Here is a 22201-nt window from a genome sequence, read left to right as displayed (position 1 = left end):
CCAACCCTCGTTCCGCAATTCATTCACAAACTCTGCGAAATATACGTGGTACCCGTATCTTCGTTCACCTTCTCCTTTCGCCGCGCCAGTCACATTTCCGTCAAGATCGATCAAACTCGTCCTCCGCCGGTCTGGGTCTGCTCTATGGGATGCAGAGCCTCCCACAGTCTGCCCTCCATCATGGTCAGCAATGCCAAAGAGCCTGTTCTCGCGATCCTCCATGTTTTGGCCCAAAGATGGTGTCCGCTGGCACGCCTGGGCCCACAACTCCTTGCTCTCGGCGGACGACGACGGTTGAATACCTCCTCCCTTCGCTGCTAGGATTCAGATCGCATGCAGTCATCGTCTAAATACTCGAGTAGTCGTGTCTGAGAAATGATGCGATGGCTATTCCGGAGCGTTAGCAACATCGAGTTAGAAAGCTTTGGTTAGGTTGAAAATCCTTCTACATACACTCGATGTGTAACTTCAACTCCGTCAACCCAGACAAAATGGATGTCGCTAGGGTTGTGCCGTTGTTATGAGAGTGGGGCGACATGATGTTTCTTAACGATCCAGCCGTGGAAGATTCTGGGGGCGAGGCTTATTGCAATGTTCATTACAGTGTGCCATGAGAGATGGAAAGGGGAATCCTGTGCGGTGTGTGATTCTGAGGGATTGAGCTTTCGGGAGCTCTTTTTATATTCACGAGCAGGAAACTTTCACAAACATTGAGTGTACACCACATGGCGAGAAGCAAATGGATGATTCGCGGTAAGTGCCGAAGTGTCTGGTTGTACCTCAGTCGATAACGCTGGGGGCGGGTCGTTTGTCGGAAGTGTAGCGCCATGTCCAGCCTGTCATCTCTCAATTCACGGAGTCATCGGTGAACAATGATCAACTCTGCGGAGTTTACATTCAACTCATCTTCTTCTTAGCTAAATCAAAGTCTCCTGTTTTCTGGTTGAACAAGAAGGCGAGGGGCCATAAATGCCGAGATTGGCCTTTAGAAGTTCGCTCCATGTATCTTTTCCAGAGCCCCTTCCCGCCAGTCCTATCAAGTCTCATCCATCCACCTTCTGCTTGATATCTAGCCGCTCGCTCGACGTTTCGTCCTCGCTCGACATTTCCTCCTCACTCGACGTTTCCTCCTCGCTTGCCTCTCAAGATCGATTCCAGTCTTCGCCTTCTCCTTCCCTCATCTCAGGATCATCCACGCTCTGGGTGTCCATCTCCCCTGCATCCACGTCTCCATCACCGATCTTCGTATCCCACGTCCTCCTCTCTGGGTGCAGCACATCCCATACCTTCTCTTCCATCTCTTCCAACAACACCCAAAGCGCCTCTTCTCTTGACTTCCCGTAATAAGGTTCGTAGAGGACGTTCACCCCCGTGCCGCTTGGGTCAGTCTTCTTCTTTCCGATCTGTTCAATGACTGCGGCAGTGTACTTTCGATTCGGAAGTTGGCCGTCGGTGACAGGGTCGTGTGCAGTCACGGTAAAGATCTTACTGTGATTGTGTCCCAGCGCCATCACGGTAGCTGTGTGCGTGTTGATCAGCATTAGTCATGCTCTATTAAAAAGCCAAATCTATCAGTTTAACTAGGCGGCTTAGCGTGATACGTACATTCGATGTGGTAATGGATGTGCATGTACATATAGTTCACTGGTGGTCTCACGATCCTACTCGTCGCTGAGCACTCGCTGATCTCTGAAATTACTAGGGAGGATGATGCGCGCAAAGTTCCTGACGATGATGTCGTGGTGCTTGATGGTGTACTCATTGCAGGCGGATTTGCGTTTTGTAAATGCTTGGAAACCGGCAAGAGATTGGAGAGCGGTGTTTTGATCCTGGGTAGCTAGGAAATTAGGGATGCTCTATATGCTGCTGACGGAGCAGCCACGTGCAAACATGACAGATGAAAGTACATTCTGGAGGTGGTTGGTAAGTTTCCTGGAAAGATATGTCTGGCTCAAATAATAAACACATCCCAGCCTTTCCATGGTTTTCGGTGATGCAACGTTATGTCTGAGTAAAACGAGCGTGCCGCCTCCCTGTGTAGATCTATAAATCGCCAAACAGGACTAGTGACTCTCTCTACTTCCCGCGGCTCTCTACTTCCCGCGGAATATGGGCCGCATTGGAAAGAAGGATCGAACGAGTTCACTTCAGATCGGGGCCTGTGTTACATGACGGCGTCATAAGTTTGGGTACACAGATATACCACTGCACAACTTCCAGTCTTGTTCGCTCGATATCACTATCAAGAGCACGTTAGCTAGCAGATATTTAAACTAGCCCAAAGGTAGTTTGATTTCCACTGCGTCCACCTTCACATCGTTTTGAAGTTTGAGAAGCCAATGGGAGTACCCCAACTTATCTCCCAGGCGTGTATGTACGTGAGATGCCTAGCATTAAATCGTTGATTTCAAATTGGTCAACCCGCCCCATGTGAATGAGAGGGGCCTATCTCTTAGCTCTGTCCCCTGATTTTGACCCCGTAGCCTCTTCTAGCTTTCTTCGCTTTGCAGAATTTGTTCGAGTCGCCCGATCTTCAACCGTCGTATCCTCCTTCATTTTATCCTCGTCAGTGGCGTCCTCATACAGTTCATGATCCCCCTCCCCCGCTTCCCTCTCACGAGTACGTTGTTGTGCCTCCCAGAGGTCCGCTTCCACTTTATACAGCAAATTTTTCAATGTCTCTTCTCTCGTTGCGCCAGGCACTGGCCGTTCGTAGAATACCAGCTCCTTCACTTCATCGTGGTTCATATCATCAGGATCGTATCGCACCACCGAGGCGGTGTATTCGCTGGTCAGCGGATTTCGCGCAGTTACGGCGAAAATGCAGTTCCAGTCGTTGCGTAGGGCGCCTACGATACCTAAATATTATCTGGGTCATGCAAGATCTTAAATTGGAGGAGGCGATGGAGTACGGACACGTACGTTCAATAAGGTCGATGATGCCGGAATTTGAGCCACCATTCAAATCTCCCGTGTGATGCTCTATCTTGCGGATGGCGGTGGACTGTATCAACGTGTTACTGGGTCAGGAAGTTGGTTGAGTCGTGATGGGCGTACACTGCCGCCTTTTTATGTCTGTAGAAGATGGCAAGGAAACGCTTACAAACATTGTAGAAGCATAAACTCCAGGGCAGGCTGATATGTATGTAGAGAGATCTGGTGTTTTCTTGAACCTATTTTCAATAGCTCGTAAGTGCTTGAGACTCCGAGTCGGCCGCGGGGCCGAGGGCTGGAGTGTTCCCACAAGCCTGCTTTCATCTCCAGGATTCCCGAACTAACGCGTATCTTCCACCACGTCGCACATTCGAGGAAGTTCTGTTACCATCGCTAACGACGAATGCCAATCAAGCAATCGATCCGTTTGCCTCGAGTAACTTTGCCATGCCGACCTGCTGCTGAAACCAATGTTCAAACCTTTGAGAATCGTCACGTGCACACAAAGGGATTGTCGTCTTGCCATTATCTTGGTACCCTGGACTCTTTATAGCTACAACTTCCTTCAGTAAAGTTGTAGAATACCGAATTCAAGGATATTGTCGACGAAACGAGTCAACCACGCTCACTAACAGAGCAAGAACTGGAACACCAGCTTTCGCTGGGGCATCAACTTCCAAGGGTTTGTTGACAATTCAATAGAGTTCTTGGTAAGACGCCATCAATCGATCATCGACACCGATAACATGGAAAAGTTCACTGTAGCTACAGTACCTTGCCATAGATAACCGTACGATTTCCTGCGACGGTTTGCGGGGCTTTAATGTACTAACATAAATCGGGGGCAGCGGATACACTTCCTATCTGCCTATACCGTGTTGTCGCTGTTGGGGTAGCCTCGCGAGGTTACTAGTTGTCCAAAGTGCCGAACTTCTCTCTTGCTAGGGATGCTGAAAATAATACGAAGCTTCTCACACAGCGGTAAAGGAGTTTACGGATGCTTATAACGAGGAATTGTACAATTACCAGTCGAGGATGAAATAATGCAAGTGTGGATGAGTCGAAAGGCTGCCCTCATCCAGATTGACAACCATTCTCACCGTTCCGAGTCGTGTCGTAACTCCTGTGGGCCGCCGTGCGCCGAAAAGACGGGGTCATGAGATGAGTTCCTTCTTGAACCAGTTGCTGAAGACCACATTCGAGATATGAGGCACTTGCCAACCCGCTAGAGATCTTGAAGATGAGTATCGTAATAATTTCGAAGACTAGCTCACGGAAAAGACGAATATCCTATGTGACGAGCAATAGTGAAGCGGCCCGAGTGTTTGGAACCCGATTTGAGTGCTAAGCAAAAAGTGAATGGCAATAAATTCAGCGATTCCGAGTATACCTCAGGGGGTCGGACGTAGCAGTATATTCAACGAAAAGTCTTGTTGGAGAACACAAGCATGCCGGGACTCTGCTTTTTCATAGACAACCATGTAAAGCTTTCGCTCACTGTGAAATCCGATTTGGTAAACTTTCGAGTAACCATTGCCCCATATCTGAATGAAAGTCAACCTAACCTAATCTCTTCGAGTCTACTACGATGCCCTAAGAGATGTTCTGGCTTGGATATAAGAAACTCATGCCCAAAGAAAAGCATCAAATGAAAGACTAATGAAACCATAGCACAGATTATGGCCCTGTCAGTGAGCTTATCGGCTCATGATAAAGCAGTTCTGAATGAAATTTATGGCAAAATACTTTGATTAGTTACTTAAGCGAGGAGTGATTTCAGGTTTGATCGAGTGAGCGTTCCAGATGACAAGACTCTTCATTCTTCAATAACTAGGCCTTCCTCCGTCGATCCCTGAATCAGGATCCGCTCCACGTCTTCTACAACAGCCTTATCATCCCATCGGCGAAACAAGTCCAAAGCAGTTTGTCCTTTGTCATTCTTAGCCTGGACATCCACGCCGTGTTTTATCAAAAGCCGAATCGTAGACTTAAGCGAACCGAGATGAAAGTGCGTATATACGGTTAACGCTGTTCCCATATTGTTACGTAGGCTGTGCAAGACCGTCGACCCATCTTCCATGAGTCTTTTCGGGGAAGCGCCATGTTCGAGTAGCATGGCAATTATCTCAACATCGACTTGACTGCAGGCGGCCATGAAGAGTGTTTCTCCCAATAAGGTTTCACAATCCGTCTCGGCGCCATGATCTGGAAGCAACTTTACTGTCTCTTTTTGGTGCCTAGTAATAGCCCAGAAGAGAGGCGTAGTTTTCCGCTTGGGAGACTTTTCGTTCACATTCAGTCCTTTCTGTATCAGGAGTTGAACTATGTCAATCAATCCGTTCCCAGCTGCATTCTCGAAAATGGAAAGATCGCCGCGCCTGGCTTTGAAATCCGCCCCGTGGCCGATGAGAAGTCGGGCGGTTGCCAATCTGGCAGTGGCAGGCTGATGGGAAATTTGCGAAAGGTGAACAAGACAACAAAGAGGTGTGTACCTGTCCGCATTCCTGGCATCGATCTGAACGTCATATTCGAGCAGAATCTTTACTACGTCTTCTTTAGCAAAGGACGCAGCACAATGTAAGGCAGTTTGCCCGTTGTTGGGCGTAGCTCTGGTGGGATTTTGGCCATCTTCCAGCAGCGCCCTCACTACCTCTGTGTAGCCCCAGCTGGAGGCTGAATGAACTATGTAGTTTGTGTCTGATGGATAAAACTCAAGCTCACGGGGATCGAAGAGAGCAATTACTTCTACGGATTCCACTAGTGTACTCAGGTTGCCACTACTAGCGTGTCAGTGGCGTTACATCCTTCCATATCCGTAACAAGGGGGAACAGGGGAGTAAACCCCCCCTTTTCAGGGGCTATATATACGGGCCTTATGCCTCTTCAAATCAACACAGAACTGCCTCTTCACAACCTGACAAGTGTCTTGTAAACCTCTGGAGAGTGCAAAAGATCCATGAAGAGTGATGTTAATCCCGGGCAGCTTTCTTGATGTCCGCGCACAATATGCCGGTTATCGCCCATGAGGTAGTTTGTTAGGTACGGTAAAAGGGGAAAGGATGAACTATGATTCATCCAGTCTCCGGGGGTTTTGATCAACCGGCACAGACTTCTGAGATAAGAAATCCCCGCTCGAGCTATGCATGCGTGAGCACACTGCTCAGTAATGCCGTATTTAACACTTCTTTCCGATAGTAGATACTCCTTGACAATGAAGTGTGCGAGGCGGATAACGGTCTTCTTTTCAGCGCTTTGGTCGAGCACAATTAGGCTTCCAAGTATCTCGCAAATATCCCCTTCTGGGTCTTGCAATCGGTTATCCAGATCAAAGGGCACATCTTGTGACGTCTCTACCACAGCTGCCTCGGCCAGTACCTCTAAAGTTAGATTATGCGAGTCTAACTTGAACGCTAGCCATGCCAACGCTCTTTGGGTAATTTCTCTGTCATCCTCATCCATGTTGTCTAGAATTCGGGTGTATGTTTCGTCCAGAGTCTGTGGAAGCGTTTGCAATGCTTTCTTCAGCTTGGCTGGTGATTTGCATTTACGAAGTTCGACGAGTTGGCAGTATACCCAACGAAACCTTCAATCAATAGAGCACATGTTAGTAAGCAACTCTTGGAATAGTCAGACACCTTGAAAGGATACTCACATGCCATTAGATTTCTCTACCAACGTTAACACAATTTCCCGTGCCAGTTTGCCCTCCCACTTTCTCAATTTGGGGTCATCAGAAATCTCGTGTTGCACATACAAGGCGACGTCAGATCGAACGTGGATCTCGTCAATTGAGAGAGGCTTGAATGTGAGTAACGGCTCCAGGGCTTTCTTGATATCGTGCTCCGGTCGACTTGCTACAAGAAGGTGCAAGCAATTGCAGTCGAACGCAGCCACGGAATTGAGGTGCCCAAGTACTGCATTCCTAGTGTCGCCTTTAGGGCACTCGTCCAAGCCATCTATGATGACGAAAACGTCCAAGCCGATACGTGAGAATGACTCCAATATGATTTTCAAAATTGGGACCAGATCTTTCGAGCTGGGAGCTGCGTTCCCGTCTTGTTTTCGACGATATAGTTGCCTCAGTTCTTCCGGAAACTGGTAATCTCTCGACTGGCTTAGCAGTTGTTGTATGAGAGACGCAAGGAAGTTCGTTCCGTCTCTTTTCGAACCAAAGCTGAAATAAAAGTAGGTCACGATTGGGATGTTCTGAGGCTCGTATTTTCCATTGAGGTCAGGGATGACTGTAGAACTCATAACAGTCTTTCCGCAACCAGGGATGCCATAAAGCCATAGAAAAGTACGCGGTGAACTTTTCCACTCACGATACTCCGGCGTCCCAAATAGCCAACTGCACGTTCCCTTGTGGTGTTGTTCTTGAGCCGCCTGATAATTCGAGGATGTATCAGCGCCCGGGAGCCATCTCAATATCTTTTCGCGAAATTCCATGGCTTGTTGTGTTACCGTATCGGCGCGCATGGCGAGGACGTGGGCCTCAGTGGATAACGTTACCGATCTAAAAATGTCAACTCAGGCTATCACGGGCCCAGTAATGCTCGACTTACAGTTGGTCTGAAGCTAATGCAAGTTGAATTGCATTACGATGCTTTTGTAGAGCCTCAATCTTCTCATCCATCTTCTTTTTGTTGAAAGGCCACTTGAGACACTTGCGGAGCTGTTCAGAGGATGCCTTGCTCGACACGGTAAAGCCATCGAGCTCCTTCATGATAGCTTCCATTGCAGTTTTGCACTGCGCGAATATTCCATCTTTCTCCATCAATCGAGCAAGGGCAGAGAGCTCTACAGTGTCCGCTGTGTCGTAGATATCTTTCAAATCTTCGAGGGCGTCGCGGAGTTCCGTCACTGCTTGTCGAAGACGCCGCAAATCGTCTTTCGCATTCTTAAAGTCTTCGCAGTATTCGATACAGGATTGCATCAGTAGTTTGGAAAGCTGGAATACAGCCACCACGCTTGCCGCGGCGCTGATGCCGTCCATGATCTCGGGTTATATTCGGCCCGTGAAGCGCTGAGACTGGGAGGAATAGATGTTTTTATTGACGCTTGCATGAAGGTGAAGCAGTCTGGAGGAGACGGTGTCTGGAGATTGGGAAATGAAGGGTACTTGTGTCAGGTTGACGTGCGCAGCTTGACATCGCACACTGTTCCACGAGACACTTCGATTGGTTGTGGGAGTCTTCAATAAGGTAGAAAGCCCGCGCACAAGACTAGAGGAATAGAGTCTGATTGACAGGCTCCCGCTTTTTACATTATGAGTTCACTTATTTCTATTTGGCCAGTGGTGCCTTGAGTGTGTGCACGCAACCCCAGAAATCACCGTCTATTCGCCTTGAAACACACTCTCATGTAGAGTTGGTCCGCTAGACTGCCTAATTTACAGCTTCCGGAATTTTACATCTTGAGTTTTGTTAAGTTCAATAGGCCAGAGGTGCTTCAACCTAATGCATTCGCCCCCAAATACACGCCACACAAGCCCTAGATCGCGTGCATAAGTTACCGCAGAACGCAAGTTCAATTTACAGGCTTCAGTCCTTTACATTCCGACTTTGTTAGGGTCTGATAGGCCTGGGGTGGCCCCCAGTATAGTGTACATCCTCCGAAAGTCACGGCCCAGACGCCCTGAAATAGGTGATCGAACTACGACAGTTCATAAGACTGATTTGAATGCTCGATTGTTTAACATCACGAGCTTTTGAACAGTGAATAGGCCGGGGGTGGCCCAGTGTAGTACACATGCCCCCAAAACCGCACTCAACATGCCGCAAACCAGGCGCTCACGTCGTGGTATCACAGTTCTAATTCGCAGGCTCCTAAATTTGACATCTTGCGTTCATCTAGAGTGAACAGGCCGGGAGTGACTGAGTATGATGTGTGTACTCCCAAAACTACAGCCCAAAAGTCCCAAATTAGGCTCTTAAGCCACAGCAGTAGAAGCGTCTAATCAGTTGACAGTATGCGTAGAAGAACTCCCAATAGTCACACTACACTCTATTAACAGAAGAACTCATAAAAACAACATTATAGATGATTGACAGAAGAAGAGCAAAGAGTGTCATTACGCCCTATTGGCAGAAGAACCATGAAAAGCCTGATGAGGCACTAGAATCGCCGCAAGTGTGCTCACTTGCCCACCCGCTCGCCCCCTACGCGGCCCCTCTCCGGCCCCTTCCACCCCTCCTTCCCCTCCCTCCCCTGCTCGCCTCCCGCTCCTCGCGGGCCCTCAGCCTGGCCTCCCGCGCCAGCTGGTTCTTCCTCTCCCTCCTCCTCTCCTTCTCCGCCGCCGCCTGCTCCTCCGCCTCCTTCGCCTGCTCCTCCACCTGCCTCGCCGCCTCCCTCTCCCGTTTCGCCGCCGCCTCCTCAGGGGCCGTTCTCCTCTCATGGGCCACCGCGAGGTGGTACATCGCCTTTAGAGCCTCACGCTCGCTCTGGAAGCCGTGCAGGTGCGGGGGCGCCGCGAACCTCTGCCCCCGCACCACCTCCTCGCCCTCCAGCACGCCGAGGGTGATTTCTCCCGGGCCAAGGCCCACCGGGAGGCCGTAAGCGGGGCCTGGGATGGTGCAAATGGGCTTCTGTTGGCCCACAGGGTGCGCAGAATCGGTCCTCGCGTCGCCGTCTGCGGTAGTGTTGGTGGTTGTTGGGGGCACAGCGCGGCCTCCTATGATAAGGTTCTCCCAGCTCCTTAGCTCCTCCTCCCAGCACTTCGCAACTACCCTGTCCCTATTGACCACCAAGCCTTGCTTTGCCCACCGCGCCTGGTCCAGCATGTCCTGTGTGGGGATTTCGGCCGTTACGATGGCCCGGACCTCCCACGCATTGCTCTCTACTTTAGCCACCGCGGGTAGTTGCCAGTCGGGGTCGTAGGTCAGCGGTGTTGGGGTCGAGAAGAACGGGGCCTCTAGGTCGCGATCGGCCCATGTCGTCTCGACAGTGACGTTGTAGTGGAAGCCGTCGCGCGATCGGAAGCCGAGCCGGTTGGCTTTGAAGTTGATGGTGTATTTCAGGCGGGCGGCGATGTCGTCGCGGAGGTTGGCGTTGGAGGGGCTGTCGACGGTTATGCGTTCCATGGCCGTGTCGGCAAAGATGTCAGGCATCTGGTATGACGGCTGCGTGTGGTTGCTGGACATGGCGGGTCCGGCAGTCTGGTTGTTCGACTGTCTGTGGTTCTTGGGCACCCCCGTGTTGCCCATGTTGCCCATGTTTGCACGGTTGTTAGAAAAGATGTCAGCGTCGAATCGGGGAGTGTACGTGGTGAGCTCAGGGCTGAGGGTTAGGAGAGGCCGACCGCTGGGAGTAGGAGTGGACATGGTGGTGGTGAGTCGTGCAGTGGTTCCGTGGTTGTGTTGTTGCTTGCGCCGTGGTTGAAGTGGCGGTGTCGTGAGCCAGACGTTCTACGACGCTTGGCGACGATGAAAAAAAGCTCAGTGATGCTTGTGTCTGTGGAATCCAAGGTTGACTGTAGGCCGGGTAGACTTCGCGGCGTGTCGTTGCGTAGATGAGTTGGAGACGACACTGGTGCTGGAAGTGCAACCAGGTTTCACTGATGTAGATGAATCGGAGCCCGAGGATATGGGATGCTCAGTGCTGATGATATGAAAAGCTGTGATGGTACCGTCTGTTGGACCCAAGGTTGGACGTGAGCGGGCAGGATCTCGCGGTGTGTTGTAGGGTAGCGACTAGAGTTGACCGTGTGGCTGGAAGTAGCAGCCGAGTTCTGCTCAAGACGATGAATAAGCAGAGCCTTGGATCTATTGGACCCCCAAAGATGAAGAAACACAATTCAGCTGACCTTCACTCGCCCTGTAGCTGCTTTTCGGGCAACTAGAAGATAAGATGGGAAAATCTTATCTGTGAAGGATTTCGGTCCTATGAACAACGGGTCGTCACTGCAACACCGCGCAGCCTACCCACAGTTCTAACCTCTCGTCCTATTGAATGTTGAGCGCCACGATGAGGACGCACCCGAGAGGCATTAGAACAGGCCCGAGTTGTTGTGCAGACACCCTCGAAATGGTATAAAGATGCACCTACCGTCTAGCCCTCTGATTGGCTGGAGCAGTCCAACAGGTGCTCCGTGGCCAACAAGCCTATTATCTCATGGAGTACGAGGTTAGTAGTTCTGGCACCTAGATATACCGCCGCACGCTTCTACTCTTGCCCGCTCAACGCCACTATGAGGAGTAGCTTAGATAGCAAGTACTCAACTGGTCAAATGCAAGCCTATTTTCGACTGTGTCAACCTGGAACATCGTTACGAATGTCTTCCATTTCAGAATATGGATTTAGTAATGCTTGAGCTCACCTTTTGCTCGCTCAACACCATTGTGAGGAGTGGCTCAGATGGAAAATAGCTGGCTAGTCAGAGGGCAGTCTGACTTCCACTGTGTCAACTTTTTGGCATCGTGTTCAGTTCTTGAAAAGGACCTGACGGCGCCCCAGGCAGTGGCAAACAGACGTGTCTAGTCCAATTTCTTTCCTGCTGATAGCCGTCCACCTCCAGAGTTCCTAGGTCGTAACGTTAGGCCATTGGGTATAACGCTCACGGGGCTTTCCTCTTGCTTACTCGGTACCGCTGTCAGGAGTACCCCATGTAACAGGCACTCAACCAGCCAAAAGGGAGCCTGTCATCACTGCACCAACCTTAGCAATGGTATTCTACGTCTTTAGGTTCGGCACATAGATACAGCAGTGCGTGAGTTCGGCTCTTGCTCGCTCAACACCACTGTGGGGAGTAGCCCACATCGCCGGTATTCAACCAGTCAAAAGATAGCCTAATCTCTACTGCACCACCCTTGACGTTGGTTTACCAGGTTTGAATTTTCAGCACATGGACACAGAAGTGCTCGACTTTAGCTCTTGCTTGCTCAACACCACCGTTAGGGGTAGCCCAGCCAGCAGGTACCCGGCCAGTCAAAAGCTAGCTCACTATACACGCATCGGCTATTACATCATCTTCGAGCTTGGAACAGTCCACGGGTGTGCCCCAAGCAGCGGCAAGAAAGAGCAACTTGAATGATGATTCGATGATGATAGATGGGGCGGGCTGACCTTTGCAGCACCAACACCGAAATATTCGAAATAGACAAATGAGATTCCTACATTCCCAACCTACAGATGAACGCTCCAACTCGCGTACCCCATAACAAATGCCGTCCATCCCCTTCAAGTTTGTCCCGACTGGTATAAACCGTCCACCCACACCCTTGCCATATCATCCCAGAAAGCCGCCCGCCCACCAATGCTACTCATAAAGCGCCAGGAAAATGCACACCACAGAACTCGCTCTTTACAAAAATTAGAAATTAGAACACACCGCTGCCTCTGCCTTCGAAACAGCGGCTAAGAATGACCGTGGCCCGGCAATCCATGCACAAGCTTCCCTAGCAAGAGCTTAGATTTCCTCTTTATCCTACTCTACATTAGATGCATTCGACACCACACGGAAAACGGCCATAACTCACGTGTCCTCGCTCTCATCGCCCCCCTCCCTCTCCTCCCTCGTGCCAGTCGTCCCGCCGCTCTTCACACTCATGCTCCTAATCCGCCCCGCCCCGCCCATGCCCATACCCGTGAGATGCCTGCTCAAATTCCCCCGCACGCCCGCCCGCTCCGGCTCCGTCTGATCCACCCGCCCCAGCTCGTCCGCAAAGTTCATGCCCTCGGCCTCGATACCCAGCGCGTTGACACTACGGCTGGATCCAGGCCGCCGCGCGAGGCTGTGCGCGGAGGAATCGTAGCTCTCCGCCTGGCTTGCGGACTGGCTTTTCACGCTGCCCCGACCAGAGGTGAAGCTGCGACGCGGGCCGTTGGTCTCGCCGCTGGCGTCGCTGATGTCATCGAGCATTGAATTGTTCTCAGAAGTGCCAGAGAGGTCGGGGGAGGTATTCAGGAGGGTACTGCTATTCGCGATTTGGCGGAGGCGGCTCTGCTGTTGGCGCGTGGGTTGATGGCGGCTGAACTTGTTCCCGATGATGGCGCCGGTATGAGAGATGAGGGCGCGGATGACATCTTTTTTAAGTTGGAGGGCGAGATCGAGGTTCGACCATGTCTTGTTGCGGTATTCGAGAGTTGGCATGCGGAACACAAGGTCGTGGACATCTTCGAAGTTGCGCTGGCCTTTGCCCTTGTAAGAGAGGCAGAGCACCATGCTGGGGATCTTGACGTAGGCTAGGGTCATGTAGGAAGACGCGCGCTCCATCATTTGTGTGATGTCGTCTGAGCGGGCAGCTTTGTCTTTGCTGCTGGCGGTTTTGCTGCTGGCGGTGGTGGAGCGGTGCAGCGTGAAGCGTTTTGGGGCGTGGTCGGATTCTGAGTTCGTGGCGACGGACATATTTGAGTTGCTGCGAATACTGCCCGGGCGAGAGGCCAAGGACAAGTTGTCCGAAGACATATCGCGGTTAGGGTGCCAGGATCTGCCCAAGTTCATTGCGGAGCCAGAACGCGCGCTTTCTCTGAAAAGACGGAGGTGATGGGGATTAGGGCGAGCGCCGTGGCCAGAAGACTTTGGTCGAGAGAAAGTAGTTTTGGCTGTCCTTGGTTTGGATGGTTCGAGGTTCAAGGTCGGCTGGAGGCGTAGCTCTAGAGACCCCGCACCGCCATCGCCGTTCTTCGTAAGTTCGGAACTGAGGCTCTGTGAGTTTGATGAGCGTTGCGAAGGTGCGCCGCGTCCGATCTCAGTCTCATCTTCTTCTTCTTGTGCGGGTAACATGTGTTTCACCAAGAATGGCGAGGCATCGTTCTTGCTGCCAGGGAAGATGTACTCGAAGAGCTTTTTGCCAATTTCATGCTCGAGCTGCAGCTTTAGAGGGAAGAGATTGACTTCGAAATGATCCATGACAGGTATGCCGGCGATAGCCTCGAGCATGAGCCAATGTACTCTTAACATCTTGGTGTCTCGGCCTTCGGCGAAAGGTCTGTTGTTGTCAATGTATGGCGCAATCATCTCGGGGTAAAGCGCATATGAGAGTAGGTTGAGTCCATGGATTCGTTCGATCTCCATGGAATTGAGGTTGGATCCGTCGTTATTGTCGGTCCGATCGTAGAGAGCATTCTTCAGCTGAAACTCCGCAAGAGACTCTTGGTTCTCCTTGAGAAGGTGCCAGACAATCTCGGAAGCTGATATGTACCACCGCAGAAGGCCATTAGACTGCTTACCTTGACTTCGATCATCCATCTTCCGCTGGGAAGTCGTTATGGCTTTCATCATGAAGAACAACTCGTCCTCACAGACGGCTAGATCCGCTTCCATGGTAATGCGATCTCTCCACCCTTGCCGGTCCAGGTACTTCTCGTTCACCTGGAAATGCATCTTGATCTCCTCGAGCTGGCGAATCCTCTCCTGCAAACTGATGACCATCTCGGGCGCTCCTTTGAGATCGCTGAAGTCCGAGGCAAGCATGATCTTTTCTAATCGTTCACTCCTCGTTTTTTCCAGAGGCTCACTATAGAGAAGAAGATCAAGAACGATGATGTACATGGCGTAATACTGCGTGGAGTTGCAGAGCGCACGCACATGGGGAAAGTCAATCCAGAGATGATCGATGCGCTGTTCAAGCGTGTCCGGGCTTTTCGCTGGGCCAGTATCACCACCCGAGACATCGTCATTGTACTTGAGACGCAGAGTGTTGTACTTGTCGAATCGCATACTTGCGGAAGTCCTCTGGACGACTCTTTGGAAGCCGTATGGATTAGTATTGAATTCGAACATGACTTCGAAGGGAACCCATGGTGGCCAGGACGACCCAGCTGGTGTGCCGTATGTGCTACCGGAATACATGTGGAGGTCCTCGGTGGTGAAGGTCTTCGCATTCGTAACAAAGATCTGCAAGCTATCCATGGCTGCCGAGAATCGACGCTGCACGAGCCCGCTGACATCGTCCGTGACTCGATCCTTGTCCATGATCTGGATGACCTTCAATTGCATTCCTTTGGCGGTAACTAGTACAGCGGCTTTCGTGTTCTTCTCGCTCTGAAGTTGAATTTGGGGCGCGATGAGACGAACGTGGTATGTATTCTGTGCGGTAAATTCAAGTGCAATATCGTCCCCCATATGGCCCCCGCTACCGGCTGGTTTGCTACCCTCTGCTGTGACTGGGTCGTTCGCGGCCACGAATTTCTTCCCATCTTGAAGGAGCTGGTCAACACGATCCTGGATGTTGAGGTCATCGTCCTCCTGGGGAGATAGAGGAAAACTGGAAGTAGTGCCGGGAGTGGTTGGTGCCCCTGCTGGTTGATTGAACTTCTTCTGCTCTTCTACGATGTCGAGAATAAACTTGACGGCTCTTCTAGACATGTAGTACACGAAACCTCTTCGCTGACTGACTTGGTGGATGTATCGCAGAATGATATTTCGAAGAGAGTTGCTCCATTTTAGGTGGGCATTGTGGATGATGAACCTGTTGTTGAAGTCACTGATATAATCTGCTAGTGGAGCGGAGTCAAGCCCTTTGGCGTCTGGATCCATGTCGTAGTAATCTTCTCGGGCCTCATAAAATTCTTCCTCTCCTGGATCATCTCTAGCATCAGCAGAAGCGCGTAGGTCATTCTCCTGGAGTCGTTGTACAAGGCTGTCATACATTGACTGCAACAAAGCTTGCTTCCTTTGGAGGGTAACGTTGTGCTCGCGCAATAGGTTGAGACGTCGTTGTGCTTCTTCTTGTTTCTCGTCAGGCTCCTTGACGATTCTCAACTCTTGATCGTCAAGAGCGCGCTGATTGTGTTCGAATTGCTCGCTGACCTTTTTGAGGCGCAGTTCAATCAGGCCGCACTGCACCCTCCGAGGGTCATTTCTCGCCGACATGACGCAGTGATGACTAGGTTCATGACCGAAGGGACTCGACCGATGTATGTCACCAGAGATGTGGTCTTGGTGGTCTGTTTGACGAAAGTACGTGAACCGTGGAGCAAATGCAAGAGGTAGGATTTTCGTTTCCGGGTTTCGGTCTGCTGGCAGTATCCAGCCGAGCTCTACGAAATCGTCCATATCAACCCAGCCCCAATCATTGTCAGGGATAGTGAATTTGGCAAGATCCGCGCTTGGGTGATCGTCTTGGTATGAGACAAGCATCTCTTCGGTGGCTGTATCCAGATCGGAATTGTTGGTGCCGTTGATGCTGGCCGAAACGGCTCTCACGTCAGCCGAAATGAAATCTAGCTGAGCTTGGTTAATCCTCATGCCAGTGGTCTGGTTCTGGTTCAAATTTTCCTGGTCTTTCGGCGCTTCGACTTGAGTGCGAAATTCTTCACGGCGTTGATGAAGATCAAGCATAAAGCTATCAAGACGCACTTTCAGTCCTGTCGCTGACACAACGCCAGAACCATAGTCCTCGGCATCCTTGTGCTTGTAGATGTGGCTCATGTACAGGGGAGACAGTAAGAGGCTATACTTGATCGTAGCGAGATGCCGACCAAACTTCTTGCTTGACTTTTCGACGCCTGGCCAGAGCTTGCCTTGTCGGATGGGCAGCGACATGACACCGGAAAACATAGACCACCAGCTGAAGAAGTGGGTGAAGAAGCGAGGGGTGAGATGCACGCTATTGTAATTTTTTGATGGCTCAAGATTCGACACGGTCCATTCGCGATCTTGTGGAGCTGATACCGCCACAGACATGTGGATATGTTGACTGCGGAATCCCCGGAAAGCGTCATATACCTGCGCGGGGTGAGTAGATATCACGATTAAAAGAGAACTAACAGGACTGACCTTTCCATTCGATGGCTTCGCATGATCAGGATGCTTCAGCACCACTTCGTAATGTGGTATGAAATCAAATGACCGTCCTCCCTCGTCCACATTTCTCTCGAAAACCAGGCCCGACATCCAGCGGACGTTTCCGCTTAGTTTCATCACAGTTTTCCTGAAAACAGCATTCTGCTTGTAGCTCGAGATGCTCGAAGCGCTTTCAGAACTTTGGCCATCCGGATTAGCTTCCTGCCTTGCATAATGGCCGAGGTCGGGAATAGCCAAGATGTAGGCACCGCTGTTGACGATCATGAAGTTCCTCGGATCTGGGTCTTGGCATATGCTCCAGCGGACATCGTTCTGCCAACACATCACAAAGCCAGCACCTTGGCCAGTGACCGAATAAGGATCTCGAGAGCCTTGAACAACAGTTAGCATATATTCACTCACTGAGCAATTCAACTTACCCTTGAGTATGAGATGAACGTCGCCATCTCCTTTCCAAACAACATTCATACGTGAATGGAACGTTAGCCTAATTTTATCCCAGAAGCCGACTCGCTCTGAGGGATCAATTGCTTGCTTGGTGAACCCTTCAATGACTTGCATCATATCCTGGATTGCTGGCTGATATGACGTGCCCCACGTAATACGGGTGGGATAGCCGGAGTTGATCTCGATATTCATGTCGGAGTATGTTTTGACGGGAGCCACAGTACGCCTGACATTGACCGCAAAGCCACCCGTGTCTTCGCCATTGTCATCCTTTTCTGGAGGGACAACCACAATTCGGAGGGTTCGAGAGGATTCAACGTCCCTGTATTCTTCTGCGATGACGAAGTCCGTTTCCATAAACAAGCTCGGCAACCTTGGAGATTGTCCAGATCGAATCGCGGGAACATGCAGAAATGGCAGCGGGTAATCTCTCAGCGTCACCCTTGCCTCCCCCATGCTGATTTTGACGTGCGTTGGTATCAGGAGTGAGTACTGCATGTCGAATGGCATCCCCTTTCCGATTCGATTAAGGAACTTGGGATATTCTTGTACAGGGAAAGAAGGCTTATCGAGAGTAATTTCCACGTCGCTGATTATGAGTGCCATCAAAGCGGGACGTTGAGGTATAGCCATGATAGTCTCCTTTTGCTCAATATCATCCGGCAGTTCGTCGAGACCCCAGAATATCGAACGAATGTCTTGCATGGCCCTGTTTTGGCTGCTCATACCATGGTCGACCCTCTTCTTCCATGTCTGGGCGTTCAATCGATCCAGCCTCTCTCGCGCATGCTGGGCCGTAGTTTTCGATTTGCCAGAGAGTCCAGCAAGAGCTTCGTTGTTGTAGCGCATGAATCGATCTTTTCCTTTGGATTCCTCCGGTGATTCACGGTCGCTACGACCTTCGCTTTGATGGCGAACGGTGGACTCTTTTTCTTTTCGAAGCTTACTCCTCCCACGGGCTTGATGGGCCGACTTTGCTCGACGCCGAGAATTTTCTGATCTTTCATCCTCAGCTTGGAGTTTCTTGAGCTTCAGGCAGAAGGCTTCTTCTCTGGCAAGTCTTTGCTTCTGCTCTAGCAGCCCAAGCCGGTAGATGACTCCTAATTTCCAGTCAAATGAGCCGTCCTCGATTTCAAAAAGAAGGGCTTGACTTCGAAGTGAGACTTTTGGCACATGCTTAGGGCCTTGTGGAGGCTTGTCAAGCATGTAGTCGCTGCTACCCGTCTGGAATCGATGGTGAAGCTGTTCCGTTGTCTTTACAATATTCGTGATATTGTCAAATACCTCGTGAAGCACTAACTGATGTGGGACTGCAAGTCGGATTGCATCGGTAACGATATCAAACGACTTGTCTTCTGATACAGTGGTGCCGTATTTGCGTTTCTGTTGTCGGTAATCTAGTCGTAGGGTCTTGATGCTGACGAAGCGGCTCCACACCTTCTTGATGTTCGGAGTTTCGGTATAGAGCCGCACAAGACGTGAACTCAGAAACGGGTTCGCCCACCGGTGTCTACCTGCCTCGAGGCTATGTATTTGAAGCATGAGTGGTGGATCAGATGGCATGTCGGCCTTCACTTGGACAAACGTGGCCTTGAAATCCAAGGCGACAATCTCGGGCCTTTTTCCAGTGGCTGGATCAACGGCGTCGCCATCTACCGACGGCACAGCAAGATGTCTAACGGCCCCCGGGGTAGTTGGCAAACCATTCGAGTGCGCTGGTTGGCGGAAGAAAGTTCTCCGAAGGACAAGACCTGCCACTCCCACGGAGAAATGACGATAGAGTGAGTAGTGAAGGTAGAGGCTTTTGGCGAAGGAGTTGACGTGGAATACGGGGCCTTGTTTGTCGGTCGATGTCGTGAATGCAACCTCCATCCGAGGCAACGAAAGAAATGGTTCCACTTCCCAAGTATCTGCCCCCTCCATGACAAACCCTTCTAAGCCATGCCAATGCAGAGCAAGACGTCTACCGTCGGTGCTGTCGCCAACCTTTCTGCGCGGGGACGAAGGTGCCGACGGTCTGAGTAGGTAGTCGTCGCGATTGATGGTTCGGCTCGGAGCTCGTCGTCTCTGGGGTCGAGCATCGGTATCGTCTGCCTTGTTTTGTTTGTACTCTGCAGTCCATGATTCGAGGTGCAGGGCGAATCCTCGTGCATGCTTGGAGACTTCTGGGTCTACCCCGGCGACTTCGAAGTTGAAGTCTGAGCCTTGGAAGCTTGCGTGGAGCAGCCAGGCAGGCCACCTGCGTAGGAAGTTTGCTTGTTTGTGCCGGATTGGGGCCCTTCGTTTCCGAACCATATCGCTTTGGAGTTGCGCGACGATTTGATGAAGCCCTTCGCTGATCTCTGGCCTTACCATATAGAGCGAAAAGGTCTGTAGATTGCCGTTTATCACCACCACGACCTCGGGAGATGCGCTGAGCTGGAGTTTTAACTCAAGACCGTCAATCAAGAGCAGATTGTGCTTCTCGCTGCAAGCGGTCTGGTAGTATAGCTGGTTTGAGTTGACCCGGAAGGTGGACAGGAGCGAGTAATGGAGGTCTCCATCTGCTGAATGGGATGACTCAACGTCGAGAGATGCCGAAGACATGGCGAAGATTAAGAGATCAAATTCGTCGGTGCCTTTCTTCTCAGGTTCCATTGGTGGGAGCGTGACACGAATCACAGGTTCATGAATGGATATCTTGATGTTAGCTTTCGGGAGGAGACGAGAAAGAAGGTGACGTTTGTGGTGCCGCGCAGGAGGCCTCGGTCGATGTTTCGAGCCGTGCAAGAATGCGGTAAGGAGGGGAAGATGTTTCGGATCAAAGTCGAAAGAAGGCGAAGTGACGACAAGGTTGGCAAAAAGAATGTTAGTGTTCCTCTCGGCGACATTCTTTTCGTTTGAGAATTGAAGCGTCTTAGAAGGCAGGGTGGTGTTGACGGTAGTAGTTGCCATGGGCACGTACAGCAGACGTTCGGGATGCTTTCCATCATCGATGCCAACCGAGATAGAAATAGCAGCAATGAGCGCCTGGTGAGCGATGTCGTTGCGGGAAAAATACATTAGATGGGCTGGGCTTCGGGGGTCGAGGCGCAACAAGTCCATGCCGACTTCCTTCATAGAAATATTCATCCACATTGGAGAATCGTCGTCACATTGGAGCGGCTGAATTTCCTTGGTTAAGCCGAAGAAGCTGACGGCAAATTGGATTTCCTGGATGCCACGGAGAATTGAAGCCGCGAATTCCTTGGAATCAGAAACAGTGCGCACGATATTTTCTTCCCGACTTCCAGGCTGGTCCAGCTCTTCCATGACATCAACAAAGGAAATGTCCGGTTCAACAGAGTGTGCATGTCCGTGATTGATGCGGCAGACCTTTGCTCGATCCATGCTGTTTTTGATGTCATCGTATGGGAGACTGAGGCGGCCTAGCTTCAGGGCGATTGAGGCATCTCGGAGGCCATCGAGCTCTTGATACAACAGGCCGTGGACGTTCAGGGTGCAGTGATCCAGGACCTCGGTCGAGTCTTTGCCTTCCGGTGTAAAGAGAATGCTCCGAACAGTAAAAATCCATTCGGCAGGGCTTTGGCCCTTGGTGCCAGACTTCTGGTGTTGGAATAGTCGAGTCCGATCCACCGTCTTGCGTCGTGTGTCCACTGCCATTGTGAAGTTCCCCACTTGTATAGACCCCACGTCGACGATAACGAGGGTAGACGTCGACGCGACCAAATCGACCAGCCGTATCCATTTGATCTTCCGGTGCAGGCGCTTTATCTTCTCCTTGGCCTTGGTCAAAGTCTCCCAGGTCCTACTCCTCTGACTGTCCAATTCCCCGGGGTCGTCCTGAGTGTCTTCCTCTGTGGACGGCTCGGACGAGGACGAGGTGTTCCCGCCGTCCTTCTCCGCAGAGCCATTGGACCAATGCGTCCACCCGTTGTGCCGCTTTCTCGGCTTGTCCCCCAATGGTCTCAAGTCCACGGTGACTTTCAGCTCGGTCAGAACCACGCTGAGCCATGTTGGTTGTGCGAAGGTCGGGCGGTGGAGGGTAAGCTTGATGCCGCGAAGCTCGATTCGGAGGCCGTCCTTGGGAGTGAAGGCAATGCGTCGCAGGCCGGCGTAGCCCAATCGCTGGATGGAGACGCCGGTGACGACGCGGATAAAGGCGAAGAGCACGAAGGAGGACAGGTAGGCCAGCAGGAGCAGCCCCGCGACGAAGGACAGAGACGGCAGGCCCATGTTCGGTCAGTCGCCATGGGCTGCAATGGCTGAGGGGCTCGAGACTGCGCGGGACATGGGTGGTGTGCTCAGAGGAGGAGACTCGGATCGTCAGGGCGATTCAGGCGATTTGGCGCACATTGCGGTCGATTAGGGAGCCATGGAGTGGCGAGTGCTGGAAGAGCGCGGGAGGGCGTCAGGCCCTTGTTGGGGATAGGTATGGATGGCGGAATTCCAGCGTCGCCTGTCGCCCAGTGACGGAGATAGCGGCACGGCGGCAGCGCCGGAGGGGGCAGATGCAGGACGCGCCCTGAGATGCCAGAGCAGACAAGGAAGGGGAAGATAGCTGGGCAATGGCGGGCACACGAGCAGCCTGCGAATAAATACGTATAGAGTCGTGTGGAGGACGGCCGTTGGCGATGCACGTCAGATTCCACCCAAGCGTTCGCAGCGTGCCAGCCCAGCCAGGTGTGCCAGTCCAGCCAGCCCAGCCAGCTCCCGCTCGCCTGCCCCTGCACCCGCGAGGTACCAAGTCCTCAACACCAAGCAGTCTATACAGAGGTACAGACCCGTGTCCATCAACTCACCATGCCACTCCTCGAAGCATGGCGTTTCCATCCCAAGCTTGCTTCTCCGTAAGCGCCCACGCTACCAGGCGCTGCTGCAGATGCCAAGCGCCCCGCTCCGCCTGCTTCCGTCTCCGATCGAGGCATCCCCGACCCGCCAAGTCCATCGTCACAACGTCCCTCATTCGCGTCAGGACCTCGTTTGGCCTGTTGCAGTGGAAAGGGCAACGACATTTGACACAACCACTTCACCACCGCCACTTCACCACCTTATCTACCCAAATCTCTAGTCACGTGATCTTCACGATCAAGAGTA

At 51.7% G+C, this 22201-nt stretch overlaps 5 protein-coding genes across 5 annotated transcripts; all 5 read right to left on the bottom strand.

Moving 5' to 3' along the window:
- Positions 1–1142: 1142 nt before the first annotated feature.
- On the bottom strand, positions 1143–1762 carry BDZ99DRAFT_470937 (uncharacterized protein; the record flags this gene model as incomplete). Its single annotated transcript, XM_033721696.1, has 2 exons — positions 1143–1519; positions 1606–1762. 2 exons carry the CDS (start codon positions 1760–1762, stop codon positions 1143–1145), a joined length of 534 nt encoding a protein of 177 aa, XP_033584973.1.
- Positions 1763–2367: 605 nt separating this feature from the next.
- On the bottom strand, positions 2368–3109 carry BDZ99DRAFT_531192 (uncharacterized protein; the record flags this gene model as incomplete). Its single annotated transcript, XM_033726442.1, has 3 exons — positions 2368–2849; positions 2923–3004; positions 3104–3109. 3 exons carry the CDS (start codon positions 3107–3109, stop codon positions 2446–2448), a joined length of 492 nt encoding a protein of 163 aa, XP_033584972.1. The 3' UTR covers positions 2368–2445.
- A 1641-nt stretch (positions 3110–4750) lies between these two features.
- BDZ99DRAFT_374186 (ankyrin) lies at positions 4751–7927 on the bottom strand (the record flags this gene model as incomplete). Its single annotated transcript, XM_033714912.1, has 5 exons — positions 4751–5280; positions 5410–5644; positions 5854–6517; positions 6587–7447; positions 7497–7927. 5 exons carry the CDS (start codon positions 7925–7927, stop codon positions 4751–4753), a joined length of 2721 nt encoding a protein of 906 aa, XP_033584971.1.
- Positions 7928–9092: 1165 nt separating this feature from the next.
- BDZ99DRAFT_470934 (uncharacterized protein) lies at positions 9093–10253 on the bottom strand (the record flags this gene model as incomplete). The annotated part of the gene is made up of 1 exon (XM_033721695.1): positions 9093–10253. One exon carries the CDS (start codon positions 10251–10253, stop codon positions 9093–9095), a length of 1161 nt encoding a protein of 386 aa, XP_033584970.1.
- Positions 10254–12357: 2104 nt separating this feature from the next.
- On the bottom strand, positions 12358–21686 carry BDZ99DRAFT_405773 (uncharacterized protein). The gene is made up of 3 exons (XM_033716434.1): positions 17098–21686; positions 16652–17049; positions 12358–16600 (listed from the first exon to the last, which is right to left on the bottom strand). The coding sequence occupies exons 1-3, from the start codon at positions 21338–21340 to the stop codon at positions 12404–12406; spliced, it is 8838 nt and encodes a 2945-aa protein (XP_033584969.1). The 5' UTR covers positions 21341–21686; the 3' UTR covers positions 12358–12403.
- Between the last annotated feature and the right edge of the window lie 515 nt (positions 21687–22201).

Source organism: Mytilinidion resinicola, assembly GCF_010093595.1.
Source record: "Mytilinidion resinicola strain CBS 304.34 unplaced genomic scaffold BDZ99scaffold_1, whole genome shotgun sequence".
Taxonomy (NCBI): Eukaryota; Fungi; Ascomycota; class Dothideomycetes; order Mytilinidiales; family Mytilinidiaceae; genus Mytilinidion; species Mytilinidion resinicola.
This window is presented reverse-complemented; position numbering and strand designations above follow the sequence as displayed.

What these genes read in the sequence shown, in the direction of transcription:
- BDZ99DRAFT_405773 (XM_033716434.1), bottom strand. Translation starts at nt 21,340, where the DNA reads ATGGGCCTGCCGTCTCTGTCCTTCGTCGCGGGGCTGCTCCTGCTGGCC. An exon ending in CGTTCATCTCATACTCAAGG is followed by an intron (nt 17,050 to 17,097) that starts GTAAGTTGAATT and finishes CTGTTGTTCAAG; the next exon opens with GCTCTCGAGATCCTTATTCG. An exon ending in CGAAGCCATCGAATGGAAAG is followed by an intron (nt 16,601 to 16,651) that starts GTCAGTCCTGTT and finishes CACCCCGCGCAG; the next exon opens with GTATATGACGCTTTCCGGGG.